The 20823-nt window shown below is 34.8% G+C and overlaps 2 protein-coding genes across 4 annotated transcripts; one reads left to right on the forward strand and one right to left on the reverse strand.

Moving 5' to 3' along the window:
* Positions 1-7: 7 nt before the first annotated feature.
* On the reverse strand, positions 8-1808 carry LOC122294657 (protein FAR1-RELATED SEQUENCE 5-like). The gene is made up of 3 exons (XM_043103556.1): positions 663-1808; positions 139-563; positions 8-11 (listed from the first exon to the last, which is right to left on the reverse strand). Exons 1-3 carry the CDS (start codon positions 1806-1808, stop codon positions 8-10), a joined length of 1575 nt encoding a protein of 524 aa, XP_042959490.1.
* An 11922-nt stretch (positions 1809-13730) lies between these two features.
* Positions 13731-20147, forward strand: LOC122294904 (ranBP2-type zinc finger protein At1g67325-like). 3 transcript variants are annotated; one of them, XM_043103894.1, is made up of 7 exons: positions 13731-13920; positions 14096-14144; positions 15252-15364; positions 16903-17101; positions 18015-18110; positions 18576-18688; positions 19734-20147. In XM_043103894.1, the coding sequence occupies exons 1-7, from the start codon at positions 13906-13908 to the stop codon at positions 19869-19871; spliced, it is 723 nt and encodes a 240-aa protein (XP_042959828.1). In that variant the 5' UTR covers positions 13731-13905; the 3' UTR covers positions 19872-20147. The 3 variants fall into 3 exon arrangements, with proteins under 3 accessions (XP_042959828.1, XP_042959826.1, XP_042959827.1); XM_043103892.1 differs by having other exon boundaries at positions 13732-13920; positions 17997-18110; XM_043103893.1 differs by having other exon boundaries at positions 13734-13920; positions 17997-18110; positions 19737-20147.
* Positions 20148-20823: the final 676 nt, after the last annotated feature.

Here is a 20823-nt window from a genome sequence, read left to right on the forward strand (position 1 = left end):
TGAGTAATCATCTTATAACAGATGTTCAAAAGACTAGAATAAGCAATAGAATCCTCCCGTTGATGTACTGTGTCGTAGCTGCTATGGATTAACATGTATCTTCTTTTGATGTCCTTCCTCCATCGATCCAAAATGTACCTATCTGGCAATGATTTAACCCCGTTACATTTGAAAACAGCGAAGATGTGCCGGCACACTATCCCCCTCATTTCAAATAAACCACAAGAACACTTTGCAGCACCTGTATCTTCCTGACTAAACTGGACTGAATGTGTAACCAACTTCGTGAACTCTTCGAGACAAACTTCATCCTCTACTACAAAGGTCTTTACTGTACCGTCCACCTTGAGTAAAACTGGGTCCAAGTCGATGACGCGGGCAAGTTGTTGCTGAACTTCCCTAAACTTCCCATTGGTGTACAAATCTTGATATCTCTTTTCAATTGGAGATCTAGAGATGCAGGGAATTGTGACATTAAATGAGTGGAAGTCCGCAACATTTTCGTTCTCAATTTTCTTTTTCAAGGCATTATCATATTGATCGACAAACTCTTTCAGGTTTGTCTTAGCATGAACATAGCCATCAAAAAAGGCATTCATGCTCTCGCTCTGCTGAGTTGTACTCATTCCAGCCCAAAAAACATCTCTAAAAAATGCCGGTACCCAGTACTCACGCTCAGTGTATAGACTCTTCAACCACACATTCTCATGCAAGTTGTACGTGGTGATGAACCGATCCCAACAATTCTCAAACTCTTCCCGAGTTTGGGTGTCATACACACATTTCATTAGTGTAGTTTTCAATCCAGATTTGTAGGAACCATAGCTTCCAAGCTTTTCAGGGACTTTCTTAAGTATATGCCAAAGGCAAAATCGATGTCGGCTTTCGGGGAAAACAATTGAAATGGCATTTTTCATCGCTCTGTCTTGATCAGTGATAATAGCCTTCGGCGCTATACCATCCATACACTGCAACCAGGTCCGGAATAACCACACGAAGGTCTCAGTATCCTCTGAGGAAATCAAGCCAGCTCCCAACAAAATTGATTGCCTATGGTGGTTTACACCAACAAATGGTGCAAAGGGCATCCCATATCGGTTCGTCAGGTATGTGGTGTCGAATGTGACCACATCACCGAAATATTGGTACGCAGCTCTACTCCGGGGGTCTGCCCAGAATACATTCTTTAACCTACCATCATCATCCAGGTCCATCAATGCAAAGAACCCCGGATTTTTGTACTGCATTATTAAAAAGTAGTCTTGCAACGCCCCAGCACCACCTGCGCCCAGTCGTAGATGTCGTGCCTTGTCGATGTAGTTACGGCAATCCTTTTCCAAAAATGGGAGGTTCTCAAATCCACCCGCACCAACAACAAGCGATCCGAAACTCTTATTCATACGAATCCCAGCCATATCATTTGTATCAAGGACTCTTTTTACAGTTTCACTTACTTCTCGATTACATCGAAAGAAGCGTGATTTCTTTGGGCTCAGGTTGTGATTATGGATATTGTGAACTGTATTCAGCCGAAACTTTCCGTCAGCAGTTTTTGAGGCATTAATCTTTGCCTTACATTCTGTCTTTCCTGTCGGACGAGGGTTGGCAACGTTCAAAATCCGATTCTGAGCCTTCCCACCACGGGCACAGGCAAGTGTGACATATCTAACAGTCCCATCCTCTCCCCTCTCACTCCTCTTTGTCATCACCCCAAACCCACATTTCTTACCATATTCCTTATAATAACTCATTAAATCTTCTAACGAATTAAACTCCATCTTGGACTTTGGCACATCATCACCATCCATTTGCACTTTCTCAGATGCTCCGGCACTGGTGGTGGGGGTTTCAGTTTCCCCACCATCGGGCCTATTATCCTGTGCATCTGGTCTATCTGCAACACATTCATCAACTCTAGAGGATGTACATGGCGATTCGGTTTCCCAACCATCGGGTCTATTATCCTCTATACCTTCGAACTTGCTTGTAATGGAGCTTGTACTAATGCGAGATACTGGGTCTTCCATGCCATGTTGAAATGGGTAACCACCATGCTGGCAAAAAGAAAAAAACAATGCAATTAAACTCTTTTAAAAATCTCTAAATATTAAAATTAAACATGTTTGATATAATATCACCACCTGTAGGTTGCTTGGATATTGGTTGGCACCAGGATATGATAAAAAAGCCGGTGACCACGCAGGCATTGGTCCATAGTAACCGTGCATGTAATTCGGGATGTTTGGACACGTTGATGGTATGTCCTAAAATATTATTGTATAAGTTATTGATGAATTTTGACAGTAAAATATCAACTACTAAACAAATAATGTTTTCGATAAATTACATAATACAACATACCGCGGGTGGGGGATTTGAGCTAGATGGCTCTGCATTAGACATGTCTTCTTTTCCGTTTCCCATGCTAAGATGGAGGCAAATGAATTGTCAATAGCAAAGGTTTACCAAGTTGTCAAAATCTTCTTCTAGCAAACATTCAAATGTCTTGTCACTTGTTTTTCCCTCTTTAATCTCTAAATATTAATCCTACTCACCGTGGAATTTGATCTCTAAATAATCAGTGGCATGTTCTATTTTAATTCATAAAGCAATTTATGTAGGGGAAAATCTGTTTTGCTTAGACGTCCAGTTCAGGCATTGCTCATGAGACAGATAAATAAATAGCTATAAATTTGTTTTCACCATCATTGGATATAGTTAAGAGGCTTGAAGCCACACGGTTTAATACTACAATGGGAAGCAAATATGCATTCATCCAAAAATTTATTCAACCAACTACCATTAACATATTTTCATGCTGATTAAAAACTTTAAATTTAATCATAGAACCAAATTTATTATGGCATCCAAATCCATGTATGCTGTAGTTGTAAAAATTAAAATAGAGATGTAGACTTTTTGAATGGAATAAGCATTATCATTTCTTTCCCGTAAGCTGAAACAGGACTTTCATCAACACCCGAAAACTGGAGACCCGTAAACATCCTTACTACAGCCCAAAAAATATGTAGTAACCAAATAGCAAGACTAAATCAGGTTTCTCAAAAAGGAAAGAATACAACAGAAAAAAAAAAAAAAAAAAAAAAAAAAAAAAAAAAAACTGCACTGAATCTCAGAATAAACTTTTCCTTATTTTATACTCTCTACTAGCTTACGGACTGATCTCCAGGTTTGTCTAAAAGCAAGACTAAATAAGGATCTACACGGATAAACCCAGGTTCGTCTACACGGATCCAGGTTCGACTAAATAAGGATCCAGGTTTGTCTACACGGATCTACACGGAAAGAATACAGCAGAAAAAAAAAAAAATAAAGATTCATATTTGCAACCCAGAACATTCTGACTTACCGAGCTTTCTAGTGTCGCGGGTTGAACTGAATTCAAGTTGGGGCTGGAGGGAAATGGGGCTAACAACTGACAGACGGCGACCTCACCAGCCTGTGGGCTCCAACGCCGGCGACTTTCAGGTTGCGATTTTCCAGCAAGTTCGGCCCTTTTTCTTCTCTCTGCTTCAGCCACATTGAAATCCTTCTATTTCGATTTCCCTCTCATTTTTCTGCTTTGTTTGTTTGTTTTTTTTTTTTTTTTTTTAATTTAAATTTTAGATGACGTGGCAGTACACGTCAGCCGCCACGTCAGCCGATGTCGCACCGGTTCCGCAAATCCGGTTGCATATAGAAGAATTGTAAGCTAATTAATTAAAAGTATAAAGGGGTTCATAACTTTTTATTTTAAGACCTTGTAAAATTAATATTTATTTATTTTTCTCTTTTTCATTTTGGACTTACCCGTTTGTATTTGAAATAAATTGTGGGAAAAATGGAAAATATAATTAATTTAATTTAATTTAATTAGCAAAACATGTATCTGGAGAGTGAGACATGCAAGTACTCATGTTAATTTGATCTCTTAAAAAAATATATAACACGAGTCAATGTTGTTAAAAGGTATTTCTCTGTTAAAAGTAAAAAGGGTAGCATTCTGAATATGGTAATTACCTGGAGTTTTGGACCCATATGAAGGAGAAACCAACAAGAAAATATATATAAATAAATAAATTGTATTTCTAGAAGCAAAATTTCAAAGTAATTTAAAACATAACCACCAAACAAAATTTCAAACATCCCGATCGAGTAGTCTCCGACCGCAAAGGAAGTACGAAAAGAAAGAAGCAAATTTATTTTTTTGTCCCTCTCAAAAATGGTCTTTTATGTATAAGTACTATACAGTTATTTTAAAAAATAATAAAATTTATTATTAAAAAATTATTATTATTATATATAAATATGGATTTATTTATTTTTTTAAATATTTATGTAATTTTTATACATTTATGACTGTATATATCATTCATCTTTACTATATGTGTTATTCAAATCAGTTTAAAAATATGATTTATTTTTTATGATAGTGTGAATATAAATAATTAAAAAGAATGTGCGCTTTAATATGTTTTGTTCAGTTTTTTATTCCCACGTGAAAATCGTTGTGTTTCTTTAAGACTACTATTTTCTTCCGGTGACATTGGTCAACAACTCCTTTAAAGAGTCGACAATCTTTCCACGTATGAAAGATTGAGGTCACTTTGTTTTTTAATTCTTATTTTTGTTTTTAATTGTACTTTTGTTAAACTATGTCACGCCAGTTAATGTCACTGAAGATTACAAAATTTAAAAATAAAAATCCATATTTCTTATTTGCGTGATTTGGTTTTTTTGTAGGTGATGTCACTCATTTGTTTTTGTAGATTCGACGCGATAAGATGAGTTGAGATGAAAATTAAATAAAATTTTATTAGAATATATTTTTTAATATTATTTTTGTTTTAAAATTTTAAAAAGTTAAATTAATTGGTTATTTTATTTTATATATAAATTTAAGAAAATTTTAATGATTATTTGAGATGAGAAAAAATGATAATGGTTGTGAAAACAATGACCTCGATTATTTTCACATTTAAATGAGATAATTTTTATTTCCAATTTTATTATATCCAATCACTACAATAATTAGACTCGTTTAGATAATGAGTTAAGATGAAATGTGATAAGATGATATGACATTTTAAAGATGAATAAAATATTATTATAATATTATTTTTATTTAAAAATTTAAAAAAATTAAATTGTTTATTATATATTTTTTAAAAATTTAAAATAATTATAATAATTAAATAATATGAAATGATTTCATTAAATAAATCAGGCTGTAATGAAGTTGTAGTATTCAATATGAAACACTAATTATGTGTAGTTTTTCCCCCATTTTGAAACTTTTCTTGGGGTTTATACTTTATATTACAATTTGTTTTGTGATAATAAAAAAATCTAGAACACGTGTGTCATGCCATATAACAGATGCCATATAACAGATGCAGTTATATGATCTTGAGTGGTATTACACGTACGCGTAATATTATACAGTCTCATTTTATCAACAGTTACTCTTTGGAATGGTCGGCTGTTCTAGCCCCAATTCAAAAAAGCCACGTGTAAAATTATATATTAAATGTAATAAAGTTGGTCTCATCTGATAAAGCCAACAAAGTCCCGAAGAGAAATGTCGCAGCCTCCTTTGAAACTCGACACCAGGTCTGCTGCCGCAAGATTCATTCATGATAAAAGAGCATAAAGGAATCGCTGTTATGAAACTATCGAAAAGTAAAGAGAGAGATAGATTTATTATAAAACTTTTTAAAAGGAGAGAGAGATAGAACTCAAAGAAGTTATGAAATTTATGAATTTCTTAAAGAATTCAACGATATATATAGGCGTACAAAGGGAACTATGCTAGTTTACTATGCAGTACTATGCTGGTACTATGCACTGTGATATGTCGGCCATTCACTATGTCAGTTACTATGCAGTACTATGTTGGCACTATGCACTGTGCTATGTCGGTCATTTACTATGCTAGTTACTATGCAGTACTATGCTGACACTATGCTGACACTATACTAGTACTATACACTTGACGACTAGATAAATATGGTCATACAATTCAAGATAGTTTATAACACTTCCCCTTTGGATGACCATATTTAAAGAATACGTCTCGTTAAAACCTTGCCAAGGAAAAACCCTGTGGGAAAAAACCAATGGCGAAGGAAAAAGAGTACAGTATTCATGTGTATCGCCGAGTGCTTTAGGATTGCCTCATTAAAACCTTGTAAAGGAAAACCCAGTGGGATAAAACCTTAGCGAAGGAAAAAGAGTACAATCAGCACAAGTCTTCAAGACATTACTTCTCCTGAAAAGTGCATGATAACAGGTCTTCAAACCTCCGCATTCCAATGTTCTGCATAATCTTCTTAAATGTTGCAGTTGGTAGTGCATGATAACAGGTTTTCAAACCTCCGCATTCCAATGTTCTGCATAATCTTCTTAAATGTTGCAGTTGGTAATGCTTTAGTGAATAAATCTGCCAGATTTTTACTTGACCGTACCTTCTTGATATCAATTTCAACTTTCTTCTCATGAATTGCAATGATCTTCTTGTGTGTATCTGAAAAATAACTCGCATCTGTACATCCAACTAACTGTGGACTTGATCCATGTTGATAAAATAATCTCAACTGGATCTTTCTGCTCATCACTACTTTTCTGGAGTTGTACTCTTCTGGAGTTCTTGTAAATAACACAATTAGTAGAGAATGCATCAACATTAAACCGCTAACCTCATTTTTTAATAAAAACGGTGGCCAGCCTTTTAAGATCAGACAAGCACCGCGGATTTTCAACTCCTCTGTAGGTGTCAGGCGTGCTGTCAGGCGCCGCAGAGCTATGAAATTATATTTCATCTCTTTTCTCTTGCTTCACGAGAGATGCTGTATCATAATTTTCTCTATAAAAGAGATATTCAGCTCATCTTCATTCGCATCTCATCTTTTTCACTTTTCTGTAATCATACTACATTTTTACTCTGCAATTTCTTTCTGCATTGTTATCCTACAATCTCTCTCTGCAATGGCTCAGCAATCTTCTCAGGGTCAATATATGAGGTATTCGGCACATCGTTCATCAGTTATTCCTGCTTCTACCACAGGTGCTATCATGCAATATAATGATCTGACTCGTAGGTCAGATAATGAAGCTATCTATGAGCTTGTGAGTCTCGGTACCCGATACTCATCATCCATTGTCGCATTTTCTCAGCGACTGCAATCCAGAACTTGTAGAGTTGACGATCTCTACGAGAATATTGTTATATTTCAGCGACTTCTTCTAGAGTCCAACATGAAGATAGAATCAATAAAGAAAGGGAATAGGAATTTAAAATCCTTGCTTAAATGTTCTTTTCGATTGCCCACCTCTTTAGATAGGGATGCTATGCAGATTCTTGAAGAACAAGAGCGTTTGAAGAATGAGGCAAAGTGTCTCAAATTTTTGTAATTCTTGCTTCAAGATAATAAAATAATATTTCACAAATATTCATATTTGTGTTTCTATCTTTTGGTAGATGTTCTGTGTGCTCCCTTTTATTTCTTCTTTAATAATGCACACTTCATATCAAACTCATAATATGAATCTGAAATACTAATTGTATTAAAAGATGGTATTTCATAACTAATAACATCATCCATCTTTCCCTTGAAGCCGCAAGGGTTTCAGATTTATATTTCAAATATGTGCAGTTTTTATGAGCTCTTCTAGAGCCTCAATAACATTTAAATCATATACATAAACTGCAATAATAGCTTGTTTTCATTTGCGTTTGGATTGCTTTAGATCATATAAGGATCTTTGAAACTTGATAGAATACATATTTCCAGATGTATTCATATTAGAAGTTTCAGACATTTTCTATCATTCAAGGATTTTCATATATATATCAAGATCCAATAATCCATATAAATATGCAGTTAATTAGGCATATCCAAACTCTCGGTAACTTTCAAACTAATAAAAATCTAAATATGATTTCAACCACTTTAAAATCATATTAATATTGTTTTTTCGAGAAACTAACTTGTGATTTCTATATCACATTTTCAAATTAAAAGTTTCAGGCTTTTTTATATCATGTATATAAATATCCACTGATATTTAATAAAAATCACCTCTTTAGGTGTTTGGACTCCAAGTCCATATTTATCACATTTTACTTAGTGATATCAATTCTGCAGGAATTGAGAAACTGACTCTTGATTTATATATCACATTTTTATTTCCTTTCCATAAATACCCATTGACATTCAACAAGCATCACCTCTTTAGGTGTTTGGACTATAAGTCCCGATGCATCATATTTTACTAATGAATCAATTCTGCAGGAATTGTTTCTTTCAAATTTGGCCCATATTTTACGTCGTATTCTTCGACGATTCTTGATTCACTTTCATCATTACTTCTGGTAATGTCAATTGCCATCTCATATGGAAATACATTGTCGACAACAATTTTATTTCTATCCATAATTTCTCCATTATTCATGAAATGTAACGAGATCTCGTTATTTTCAAGTACCTGTCCATTTTCAAGGGAAGACATTTTCATGAAAAACCTCTTCAGGAGGTACTCTTCAAGAGTTTATATAGGAGAATTTTATATAGAAAATTTGGATGAACTTTATTGCTTGTTTTGTAGGTATGACCTCTTCAGGAGTACCAAATTATTTGTGCCTTTCTCTTTTGAGATACTCTATCTTTTGTATCGATAAGTCTCACATGCCTTTATACATGTCTTTAGACTGCTAAATTTCTTAATTGTCCTACAGGGACTTCAATCATCGCTGGAATTTTAGCAGCTAGAATATGAGACATTTTATCTTATTGTATCCAAAATTTAATTATCATCTGAACTTCTGGTTCACATATGATAATCAAGATAACGTCGAATAATTTCATCTTATTTGCTTTAAGCAAATTTTTCTTTTCATTTCTGGAAGTAAAACTTTATAGTAGAAGAATCTTCTGGTTCTTTTATGGACGTCCATATGAAAATCATTCGACTTATCGTAATTGATTTTGGATGATCAAGATAACCATGAAAAGATACAAATATTTTGAATCATATCACCTTTTGATGCATCATAATATTTGATTCAATAATTTGTATAATATCATCTCAAAGAGAAAGCTTACAGCTTTTCCAATATAAGCTTCTGGCCCAAAAAGATATTCATTATCACGTCCAATCTCTTAGTTTCTTTGAATGAAAAGCATCATTTTTTTCACTTCAGAGAATAGAATGATATAAATTCATTATCATTCAATTCAGGGAATGATGTAGATCTAGTAAGACGTGAATAATGATTCTTATCAAAAACTCATTATTTTGCTTAGTCACTAAAAGACCTGACACAAATTTAGAATATATTGTGAACGTTTGCATTTAATATTACTACTTCAGGAGCATACTCGATATTGCTACTTCAGGAGCACATTCGAGACATTCATTCAAATATATATTCTTTCCACAATTTCAATTATGCAACTTCAGGTGCATAAATCATAATGATTTTTTGGTACAAGTATCACTCATATGAGATACTCAATAAAATTATTGATTTAGGGCGATCCTTCAGGGATGCTCCATTTCCATTCTCAGATAAATCATATCATCAATAATTTATAACAAGTATAAAAGAATAAATAAAACTTTCATTACTACAAAACATTGCAGAATATAAAAATATTTTATAATAAGATAAAGGAAATACATTAATTAAAAAGGAACACTTTCATGATCAACTCTCCCACTAGAATCCTTAAAGAAATCAGAAATATCAAGACTTGTAATATCTTCTCCATCTATAAAATCTAAAGCATATGATGGTTCAGTAAAATTTATTTCAAATTTCTTTGTTTTTTCTTTTATAGAAGATTGATATAAGTCAACCAAGTGCTTATCTGTACGACAGATACGAGCCCAATGTCCAGCCATACCATATCTATGGCATCCATCTTCATCTTTCTTTAAAAATTTGTTTTGGGGACCTTTGCCATTCTCTGAGTTGAACCACTTTTGGTGGTACGGTGTATATCTATTATTGTCCCTTTTAGTGTGGTCACTTCTAGGACCTCCACTTCCATAGTTTTTCCTACCACGTCCACACCCTCGTTTTCTTTGAAAAGATGCACCATTCGCTTTTGAGAATGATGTAAATCTAGTACCATTCACTTCAGGAAATGATATAGAACCAGTAGGACGTGACTGGTAATTTCTTAACAAAAGCTCATTATTTTGCTCAGCTAATAGAAGACAAGATATAAGTTCAGAATATTTTTTGAACTTTCACTCTCGATACTGCTGCTGCAGGAGCACATTCGAGGCATGAAAAGTAGTATATGTCTTCTCTAACAAGTCATCATCAGTGACTTTTTCACCACATAATTTCAATAGCGAGCTAATTTTAAAGAGTGCAGAGTTATACTCACTAACACTCTTGAAGTCTTGCAACCTCAGGTGCATCCAATCATGACGAGCTTTTGGGAGGATTACAGTTTTCTGGTGTTCATATCTCTCCCTTAAATCATTCCACAAAATAAGTGGATCTTTCACCGTTAGATACTCAGTTTTTAATTCTTCATGAAGATGGTGCCGAAGGAAAATCATTGTCTTAGCACGGTCCTGCAGGGACCCTTGATTTCCTTCTTTAATTGTATTTCCCAGGTTCATCGCTTCCAGATGGATCTTAGCATCAATGATCCAAGATAAATAATTTTTTCCAGAAATGTCAATAGCAACGAATTCCAATTTTGTAAGATTTGACATTTTTTACATATATAAATCAGGAATATAAAAATATATTGAAAAACTTACTTGAAGTAGAGGACTACTAGTTTCAAAATCGTCAGAACATTCGTGCTGATAACGTGTTATGAAACTATCGAAAAGTAAAGAGAGAGATAGATTTATTATAAAACTTTCTAAAAGGAGAGAGAGATAGAATTCAGAGAAGTTATGAAACTTATGAATTTCTTAAAGAATTCAACGATATATATAGGCGTACAAAGGGAACTATGCTAGCTTACTATGCAGTACTATGCTGGTACTATGCACTGTGCCATGTCGGCCATTCACTATGCCAGTTACTATGCAGTACTATGCTGGCACTATGCACTGTGCTATGTCGGTCATTTACTATGCTAGTTACTATGCAGTACTATGCTAGTACTATGCTAGTACTATACACTTGACGACTAGATAAATGTGGTCATACAATTCAAGATAGTTTATAACAATCGCAACATTACTGCAACTTTTTTATATTTTTGCGCAACTCAACATCATGGCAATTTGTTCGTTGTTTCTAAACTCTCGAGCTAATCTCTCTCTTTCTCTATGCAGAGTTCTAACTTCTAGCTTATAACACATAAACCTTTAAGTGACTTGTTCACGATATTGTTAATGGTATGGACATCCTATACTATCTTATATAGAATTTCAAGACCATACAAAATTCTTACTTGAATAATGTGAGACTTAATAGTTAAGTCCCACATTATTTAAGTAAGACTCTTGTATGGTATTGAAGTTTTATATAAGGTGGTCTAGGATGTTCATGTCATTTGCAATCTTATGAACAAGTCTCACTCTCTTATAGGGGGCCTACCTGCACCAGCCCTCTCCCCGCACCCCGCTCCGCATGGTGCGGGGTTGGGGTTTTTCCATCCGTCCCCTGCCCCCGCATCCCCGCGGGGTACCGGTACCCCGCTCCGCTAGGCAGGGTGCGGAGCGAATACCCGCCTCGCCCCGCCTCATTTTTCCTTTAAAAAATTATTACTTTTTTTTTTTATATTTAAAAATTATTTCTAAATTCAAAAGTGATTAAAAATATATTTTTAGATCTAAATTATAAATTTAAATTTTGTAAATATGATTATAATTTAAAAATTATGTAGTTTTTAAATTTACTAGTGTATATTTTATGTAAGTTGTAGTGTAGTAATTTTAAACTATATAGTTTTTAAATTTGTTAATGCACATTGCATACTTTGTAAACAACTCTAAGAAATTGTAATATATATATATATATATATTTATATATACACAATTTGTAAAATATAAAAATATATTTATATATATAAACATATATTTATGCTTTTGAATATATATAAATATTTATATTTATATATATATATTTTTATTTTTATATATAATATGTATATATGTAGGTGGCAGGGCAGGGTAAATGCGGAGCGGGGTTGGGCCCTCCCCGCCCCCGCCCTCGCTAGGGGGACTAGATGCGAGGCGGTGTTACCCGCCCCGCCATGGCGGGGGCGGGGCGAACGGGGGCGGGGTAGCAGGGTGTGGGGCCCCGCTGCCCACCTCTACTCTCTTGTGATTATTGTAAACAAGTTTAACAAATTTAAAAATAAATAACATAATTTTTATATTATTATTTTTTAAATTATTATTATATATAATTTTAATTTACAATTTAATTATATAATAATTTGGGTCTAAAAAAAATATTTTTAGACCCAAATTTTTTTTTTAAGTGAAGTGGACAGGAGGCGGGGTTGATGGGGTGTTCACCCCGCCCCCCGGCACCGGGGCGGGGGGTTCCGGCCCCCACCTGCCGGGGGCGGGATGGAATTTCCATCTCTTGCATATGCGGGAGCGGGGTGTGGGGAAGGGGTGCCCCCGCTCCCGCATATGCGGGTAGTACCCCTACTTTAACATGGAAATTCTCTATCCTCAAAACTCGGTAATCAAAACCTCATAAACTTCGGACAAGAGCCTAATGCGGCTAACACCAATGGCTTCTTTACCAACGCTAGCCATCCTTGTCCTTGTTTGCACACTCATTCTACTCCCTCAGCTTTTCTGGGTTGTGTGCATTTTTTTTAAGAGAGAGGGGAAGGGTTGTAGCTCGGGTTTAAGGGAGTTTGCCGACGATTTTTGCACGGGGAGAGTGGGAGGGTCAAAGGGAGAGGGAGAGGGTAGGAGGGCTTCGAGGAGAAGGGGAAGGGGGTGCAGATGAGAGGAAGGGCTTGAGGGAATTTTAATTTTTTAGCGTTTATCTTCTGTTATGCAGCCATATGGGTTGAAAAGTGGGAGCCCTACGCGGCAACCACATATTAGAGGGCTGTTATTTGAAGGAGGGGTCCTGCTACTATGTTGCCCCATTTATACTGCTGGCCGTGCAGTCTAGCGGTATTTTTTTTTATATTTTTTTAATTATTAAATAAAAAATACATTAATATATTTAAAATTATTTTCTTAATCACAAAATAAAAAAAAAAAAGTCAAACTGAATAGTCAAGCCCAGGTGGCAAAGAGGCATTTCCCTTGAAAGAGATCAAACCGATCAGTGGGAAGATTTTTTCTTTTACCAGTATTTATATTTCTTAATTTGAATTTTAAATTTAATTGATATATCAGCACATATAATCATGTAAATAAAATTTTAAACAGATCTGTTAGATACAGTTAATTTTACGTATTATTTACGTAGTTTATTAACGTGATTGACTAATAAAATTATTTTATATTAAAAAAAGATGAGCCAATCACATTTAATACATTGGCACATATAATTATATAAATAAAAATTTAAATATAGATAATATTTTTCATAACTTACGTCTTCGCTTTCAAATCACCTCAATGGGTTACCATGGATGGCAATTTGAAGTGATCCAAATTGACATAAGTTGGGCTCGGTTCTGGGTCGAATTTTCTAGACCCGAGTCCAGGTGGGTATATTTGACCCGACCCGAAATGGTCAACTTGATCCGTCCATTCCTCGGGGGAAAGTTGCATTTTACCCTAAAGATACTGGTTTTCCCCTGAAACAGAACAGAAATTAACGAAGCCAGTACCTCCCTTTTTCTCGTAAGAATAAGACAACGGTGACTTCACAGTCACAGATTCAGCTTTCTGCTTCTCTGCCCACCTCTCTCTCTGTGTCAAGTTATTTTCCAAATTCCGTCAATGGCTTCTACGAAGGTGGGCAATTTTCTTTATGAGGTTGAGTATATAGACGTGTTTGTGGGTATATATGGCTGAATATATTCGGTCAGACCAACCGTTTGAGCGTGTTTTTCATTTTCTTGTCCACTCCATCGCTGTTTCTTACATTTTAGTTTTTATTTTTTTTATCCACCGTGTTTCTCTTGCGTAGGTTGATAATAATCGGGGCCCATTTGGATCAAAGAGATCTCGTAATGATGGTAAGTTAAACTCTGTGGGGTTTCCTTTTATTTCATGTGGTATAAATTTCAAGTATATATTTTTCTGTTAGTTTCGCCATACCATGATGATTTCAATAATCACATAAGTTAGATGATTAATAGGGAAATTAGCCTGTATGACATTTTGATCAGCTGTAGTTTTTGATTTTCTATCTGCTTATGTGGGTAGTATTTGTTGAAATATAGTATAGTATATAAGTTCTGTTGTTAAAAGTCTCTGTAAATTTCTCATGTTACTTTAATAAATGTAGTATGTTGAATTCTCTCTTCTCTCTTCTCTCTTATTCTTTTTCCCCGGAAAAATACATTCTATTTGCTTGTGCGGGCAAGCTCGGATTCTCCATCTTTGGGTAGCTCTCTTTCCTGGTTTCGTTCTCAATATTTCACTCTGTAATAAAGAATGCAGCCTGTTGGCGAGCTTTTCACAGATGTGAGGTCATTATGTCATTCGCCAGAGTGATGTACCCAAAGTCTTTCACCTATCATCAGGTTTAAAAATAATTGATACGTGTTACTTCCCTTTCACTTTGATATAATTGTGTTCCTCAAAAGAAAATCGTTTTTGAGGGATGATTTTGAGGGTACTCACCAAAGAGAGATGATTCTGAGGAAGTAATTATACAATAGCTTGATCACAGGTTCAATTTTGATTTAGATGATGTGTTGATCATGGTTCGGCTAAATATATCAGACTGACCTTATGTTTGAGAATAATTAAAGCTTACTAGAAGTAGTATACATGATTCTTCTCATTTTGTAAAGAGCTTTGATGAGTAATGAGTTCATAACACTAATAGCTTTATTCATATTTCATAGTTATCTTTTCTTCTTTATAGACTCAAAAATTATGTCGAGGTTCCTTTTTTAGAAATGGTTCGAGATGAACATACTGGTTTACAGTTAGGTCCAGTTTACTACAGTAAACTTGGCAAATTCATTGGTTATAGCTTCTTTTAAGGGCACTAGAGATTTTCACATATCTAACTCCTAACAATTGTCTTTAGTTTATGTAATTTGTTTCTGCCTTTAATTTAATTTTTTTTACACTTTCAATTGTTTGTAACTATCATACTCAATATGTGTCAGCTTCACGGAGTGACGGAGATTGGACATGTCCTCAGTGTGGAAATGTGAACTTCGGGTTTAGAATTGTTTGCAATCGTGAAAACTGCAGTGCTCCTCGACCGACTATTAATCCAGTAAGTTTCCAGATTCTTAATAAATATATTTAAATAAACTTCCTTTTGAAGCAACATATATGCAGTATTGGTTTGTTGGGGCCAAGTGAAGAACCAATGTCCGGAAATTGTTATGGGTTTGATAGTGTGGAAATTACAGATTTGAGATTGTCATATAGTGGTTGAAGTTGTAGAGTTTGTGTTGCTGGCTGTCTAATCTGTAAGTAAAGAATGACAAAGGGACCAAAATATTCTTATTCTAGTAGATTAATATGAAAATCATGATACTCAACCGAAGTGATGCTTGGAAATGAGGTAGATATCTAAAACAGTGATGAGATGGATGTGTGTTTGGCAGGGAAACCTCAAAAAAGGAAATAAGTTTAGCACATTTACAAAATATGCTCTTTAAGCCCACTTTTTGGTCCCTTTTTGTGCAAGCTTAAAGTGCAGAAAAGTATGATTTTGTAATTTTTTGGAAGCAAAATATAAAATATTGGTTCAAGACCCTGAAGATGATGTCAACAAATATTTTTAAATATTAAGTTGATATTGAAGATCTTTTACCGACAATGGCGTGGCATATTGTCTCATGTGATGTATGTGCTTTGAACAGCTATAATAGTCCAAATTGCTTTTTTTGATGGGTAATCAAGAAGTTTTATTCATGAGATAATAGGCACAGCCCAAATACACAGAATATGCAAGAATAAAGTCCAAGTTGCCTTTTTAGATGGATTGATATATGATTGCTCGAGTTAACATAGGATTCATACTTACAATTCTTGAGCTTTTTTGGTCAAGGCGTTTTTGGGATATATTGATTCAAATCATGTACTTTAGTTTGATTATAGCTATCAAGTATCATAAATGTACGTGTTCCGCATATATACTTTCTATGTATTTGAGCTATGCTTTTTGCATTTTTTTAATAAAATATTCGATTACTTATTAAAAAAAAAATTAACATGTTGCGTAATACTCTTAATAAATTGAGTTAAAAGGCTAAATATATTACCCTTTTGCTTTTTAAACCTTTTTATTATTGTATTCTATGAACTTTTTGTTATTAGCATCTTTTTTTAAAAATGTGCACTTTACTTCAATCAGGCTTGCGCCTGTGCTTTGCGCTTTGCACTTTGCACTTTGCACCTAGGCTGTAGATGGTGTTTGCGCTTAAGTGCACCTAGCACTTTCATCAACACTGATCATACCTTGCTGCCAGTCCCGTGCTCTTAACACCACCTCCTCTGCAGCAATCATTTGCTCTTGTATCTGAGGCCGCTGCCCTTGCCTTCAGAACCACCTTTGGCAAGATCCTTGCACCATCCTTGCCTTCAGTGCAAACAATTAATGTCAAGAACTTGTCCTTTCCGCTATTGTTATAACTGACAAAAATGAGGCCCTTAGTGGCCTACCTTATTTACTAAAATGTTAGTGTTCATCTTATAATCTGAAATTTTACTTGTAAGAAACTTTTATATCTGAGAATTGTATTTCATATTACTTCTATTTTGACATATTACTCTTGCGTGTGTATATATATTTTTTTGGTGCAGCCTGCTCCATTTAGCCCTTATAACACTCCTCCCCCATTTTATTTCGGAGGCGTTGGGGCTCCGCCTTTGCCTTATGGGTTGTCTAGCAGGTATGGATCTCCTGTAACACATTCTGGGATGCGTTATGACTATGGTTTCGCTTCAAGTGCTCATGGACCATATGGTCCTATGCCTACATTTCCACCTGGAGGTTATGGAGGTACTTTTTCTTTTACATTTGTAAATTCTTTTACAAAAATGTCTTTTCAAAATAAAGAAACATTTTGGTGTGCATAGAGACATAACAGTGGTAGAGTGTTAATGCTACTTTTGGAAGCATAAAGAAATGGATGAAAACTTTTAACATAGATGTCCTTAATAGCATACACAAGATTTTACGTATCAAATGAAATTAATTTGTAAAGAAATAGCTGTATGAATAATTGTTTTGTTTATGAATGAAACTCCCAAGTTACCAAGGGCATATTTGGCAGCATGAAACTTCTAAAACAATTTCACTTGTTTTTAATAAAAAAAACTCACGTTCAGTCCAAACATCTTGTGCACACCATAACAATGTTTCTCCCGAAAATAATTTTCATCCAATCATTTGCATTGGTTTTTGTGATTTAAAAAAACCAAAAAAAAAAAAAAAGAAAAAAAAAGGAAAACATTTTTCACAAAAAAACACTTGCAAAAATTCTTTCTCCAAATATCATTGCAATGGACGGTTATGGACCTCACCATTTTTTCAAACTTCAATAAAAATGTATCCCTTAAACTTTCTCAATCCAAAGAAATTTTCTGTGGGCTCCACCACTTTCATAAAACCCCACCAAAACCAACATATAAAAGTTTAATCTTGATTTAAGAATTTGTTTTTCTAAAAAAAACCTGTATCTAAAATTTTAATTCATCATGAAGAAATGATGGAAGTGCAAGTTCAATTATGCTGGTACATACACACGTCAAATGGCTCTTTATGCAATAATATTATCAATGGCTCTTTATCCAAAAAAATGTTCTGCACAATGGCATCCAGTGTAGGTTTGGTTCAAGCATGTCCAACACTGTTTAGTCTGTGTGCATAACTGGTTGTTATTTTAATGATTCAGGCGTGGGTTATGGTTCAGGGCCAGCTGCCCATGGATATGGATTTGGCTTTCAAGGACCTCCATGGTCAGGAGGAGTATTACCTGATAATCCTGCTTCTCGTAAACGTCGTGGAGGTATTTTCACCATTCCATCTTTTAATTTTGTTTGGGAGATTTTATCATTCCTATAAGCGATCATGATTATTTTGTTAAACTGCAATACTTATATGGAATTTTTTTCTGTCAGATTCTAGATTTTAACATTTTTCTTTATGATTTATTGGAAATCATATTCAGAATTCTTAGCTTTCTTTTAGTTTGTATTAATGTTTCTGGTTTTGCAATAAATCGCAGGGGGTGAGACTTGGTATTTATAGGGCCTATATGATGCTAGATTGCATATTATAATTTCAAGTGGACCCTGATTTAGTCCTATTTTCTTAAACTTTAGATTTTTCTGAAGCTTGATACCCAGGATTCAATACGGCCCTTTTTGAGTATCTCTCTGCAGTGCCACATGCTAATTATTTATAGCAAGCTACATATGCTTGCTACATGCAGTTTATTTTACTTATAAAAAGAAATTGTTTGTACATGCAGGGCCAGATGGTTTTCACGAGGGAGATTGGATTTGTCCCAAATGTGAGAATGTTAACTTTGCCTTTAGAACCACTTGCAACATCAAGAAATGTGGGGCTCCCAGACCTTCTCTTGTAAGCGATTTCACTAAGAACATATTCGTTGTTTGATATTTGATGGTTGCCATTGAGATTTATATCATTGCACAAAATTTTTTCATTGCAGTTCTTAATGTTGACTTCCTTTTACCTATTAAAAAGAATATTAATGGAAAGACTGTCTGGGAAGTCGGCCCTAAACCAACTTAGCTATAGTTTGCATAGGTGGTATAGCACTCCGTTATCCATGGATTTAAACCATTGAGATCCAACTCACAATTGCCTGTCACGAAATTGCCCACCACAATAGAAACCTCCATCAACGTACCTTTCAAACTAGGACCACCCATCTTTTTCCAAATGTCATAAAATCTGTAGATTCTCTCTCTCTCTCTCTCTCTCTCCACCCCCCCCCCCCCCCCCAAAAGAACTCGCCAAACCATATTTTTTTAATAATGCATACTGTGGGAGAGAGAGTTAAGGACAAGAAAAGGACAGGGATTTGGAGAGAGAGAGAGAGAGAGAGAGAGAGAGAGAGAGAGAGAGAAGGGGGGGGCACCGGGGGAGCAGGGAGATGGAATTGCGAAGGTTTCTTGCTTGATATTTGGCTGCTGAGAAAATTTGTTATATAAGTGGAAAGAATTTTGAAATGAACAAACTAGAATGGGAGGGTAGAATGGCTGTAATGGGCTGTAACACCAGGACGTTGATATGATCTTGTGTGTTAAAATTAGATTGAACGAGTACATTTCTACATCGCCCTATACCTTGATTCAGAATCCTAGTTGGTATAGAATAACCCGTACGGTCGGTGAGGAGTGATAGAATAACCCTATCCATAGACTCAAGTGCATGATTTTTTAGCACATTTTGTCATTCTGATAAGTTACACTGAACCTGTAATTTTCATTTGCAAAAGTGATGCCATCTTTGAAGACATTTACAAATTTTGCTTTTATGATATTTTTCAGTTTTAGCGTGTGGTTAGTTTGCATTTACATGCCATGCATGCACGTGATGGTGTTTTCAGGTTTAATAGCTCATTTCCATATATTTAGTTTGTTTGCTCACCATTCCTTAGCAGGGTCCAAACCCCACAAACACCGGTGCCCCTGAAGGCAGTTGGACTTGTGACAAATGCGGCAATCTTAATTATCCCTTTCGAACTGTTTGCAACCGCAAGGATTGTGGAAACGAGAAGCCAGCCTCTGGCAAGTAGATAATTTCCTTATTGTGCATGGATAGCTTAAATCCCCCAGACCTATGTGTATTAGGGAATCATTTGTTAGCATTAGGGAATGAGAAAAGAACAAACATGTTCATAAAAGATATAATAGAATCATATTCTTATGTATATTTTTTTTTTCACTTTTTGTGCTGTTAGCCAGTATAACATCTTGTTACTTTGTCTTTCTGGGGAACTTTAGTTATCAATGTGTGGAAATCTGGACCATCCGTCGTTTGGTTATTGAGTACAACTTGTTTAGGTAGTCAATTGATTAGTGCTTTTGCCTGTGGCGATAATCTATCAAAACTATTAATACTTTAGAGTTTTCTTTTCTTCATGACTGTTGATGAATATGAGGCTAGGCTGATACAAAATGGGTTCTGGTTCAGTAAGGCTGATACAAATAGGGGATAGATTGCAAAAGATTTTGTAGTTCTAAATGATTTTTATCATTGTGGAGAGTTTTTACTTTTTATGGATAGAAAAGGTACCTAGCCCTTTCTTCCATACTGATGTGTCACGATCTCAGTGGTTGAAAATTAAAATAGGGGATAGGTTGCAAAAGATTTTGCAGTTTGGCATAAAGTATTAAGTAATGGAAAAAATATATTTATCATCCCATAATTTGGCATTATATTTTAGGTTCATAAGTAAAATATAATAAATAGTTTTTAATCATCTAATATTATATCATGAGATGACGAGTAGCATTACTCTTTTTGAAAATTAAAGTGGCGAAAGATAATGTAATCTTTACCCTTTGATCTATTAAAAATAAATCTTGAACTCATCTCTCGCTCTCTTTTCTTCTGTATGTATGTGGTTATTAAAAAACTTTTAAAAAGTTAAAATACTAATTATTTCTTAACAAAGATGATGTAGAAGGCATTCACATCGACGTTGTGTCGAGTGTGTAAAAAATGAGACTTATAAATATATTTTT

The sequence above is a fragment of the Carya illinoinensis genome, chromosome 14 (assembly GCF_018687715.1).
Source record: "Carya illinoinensis cultivar Pawnee chromosome 14, C.illinoinensisPawnee_v1, whole genome shotgun sequence".
In the NCBI taxonomy this organism is placed as follows: Eukaryota; Viridiplantae; Streptophyta; class Magnoliopsida; order Fagales; family Juglandaceae; genus Carya; species Carya illinoinensis.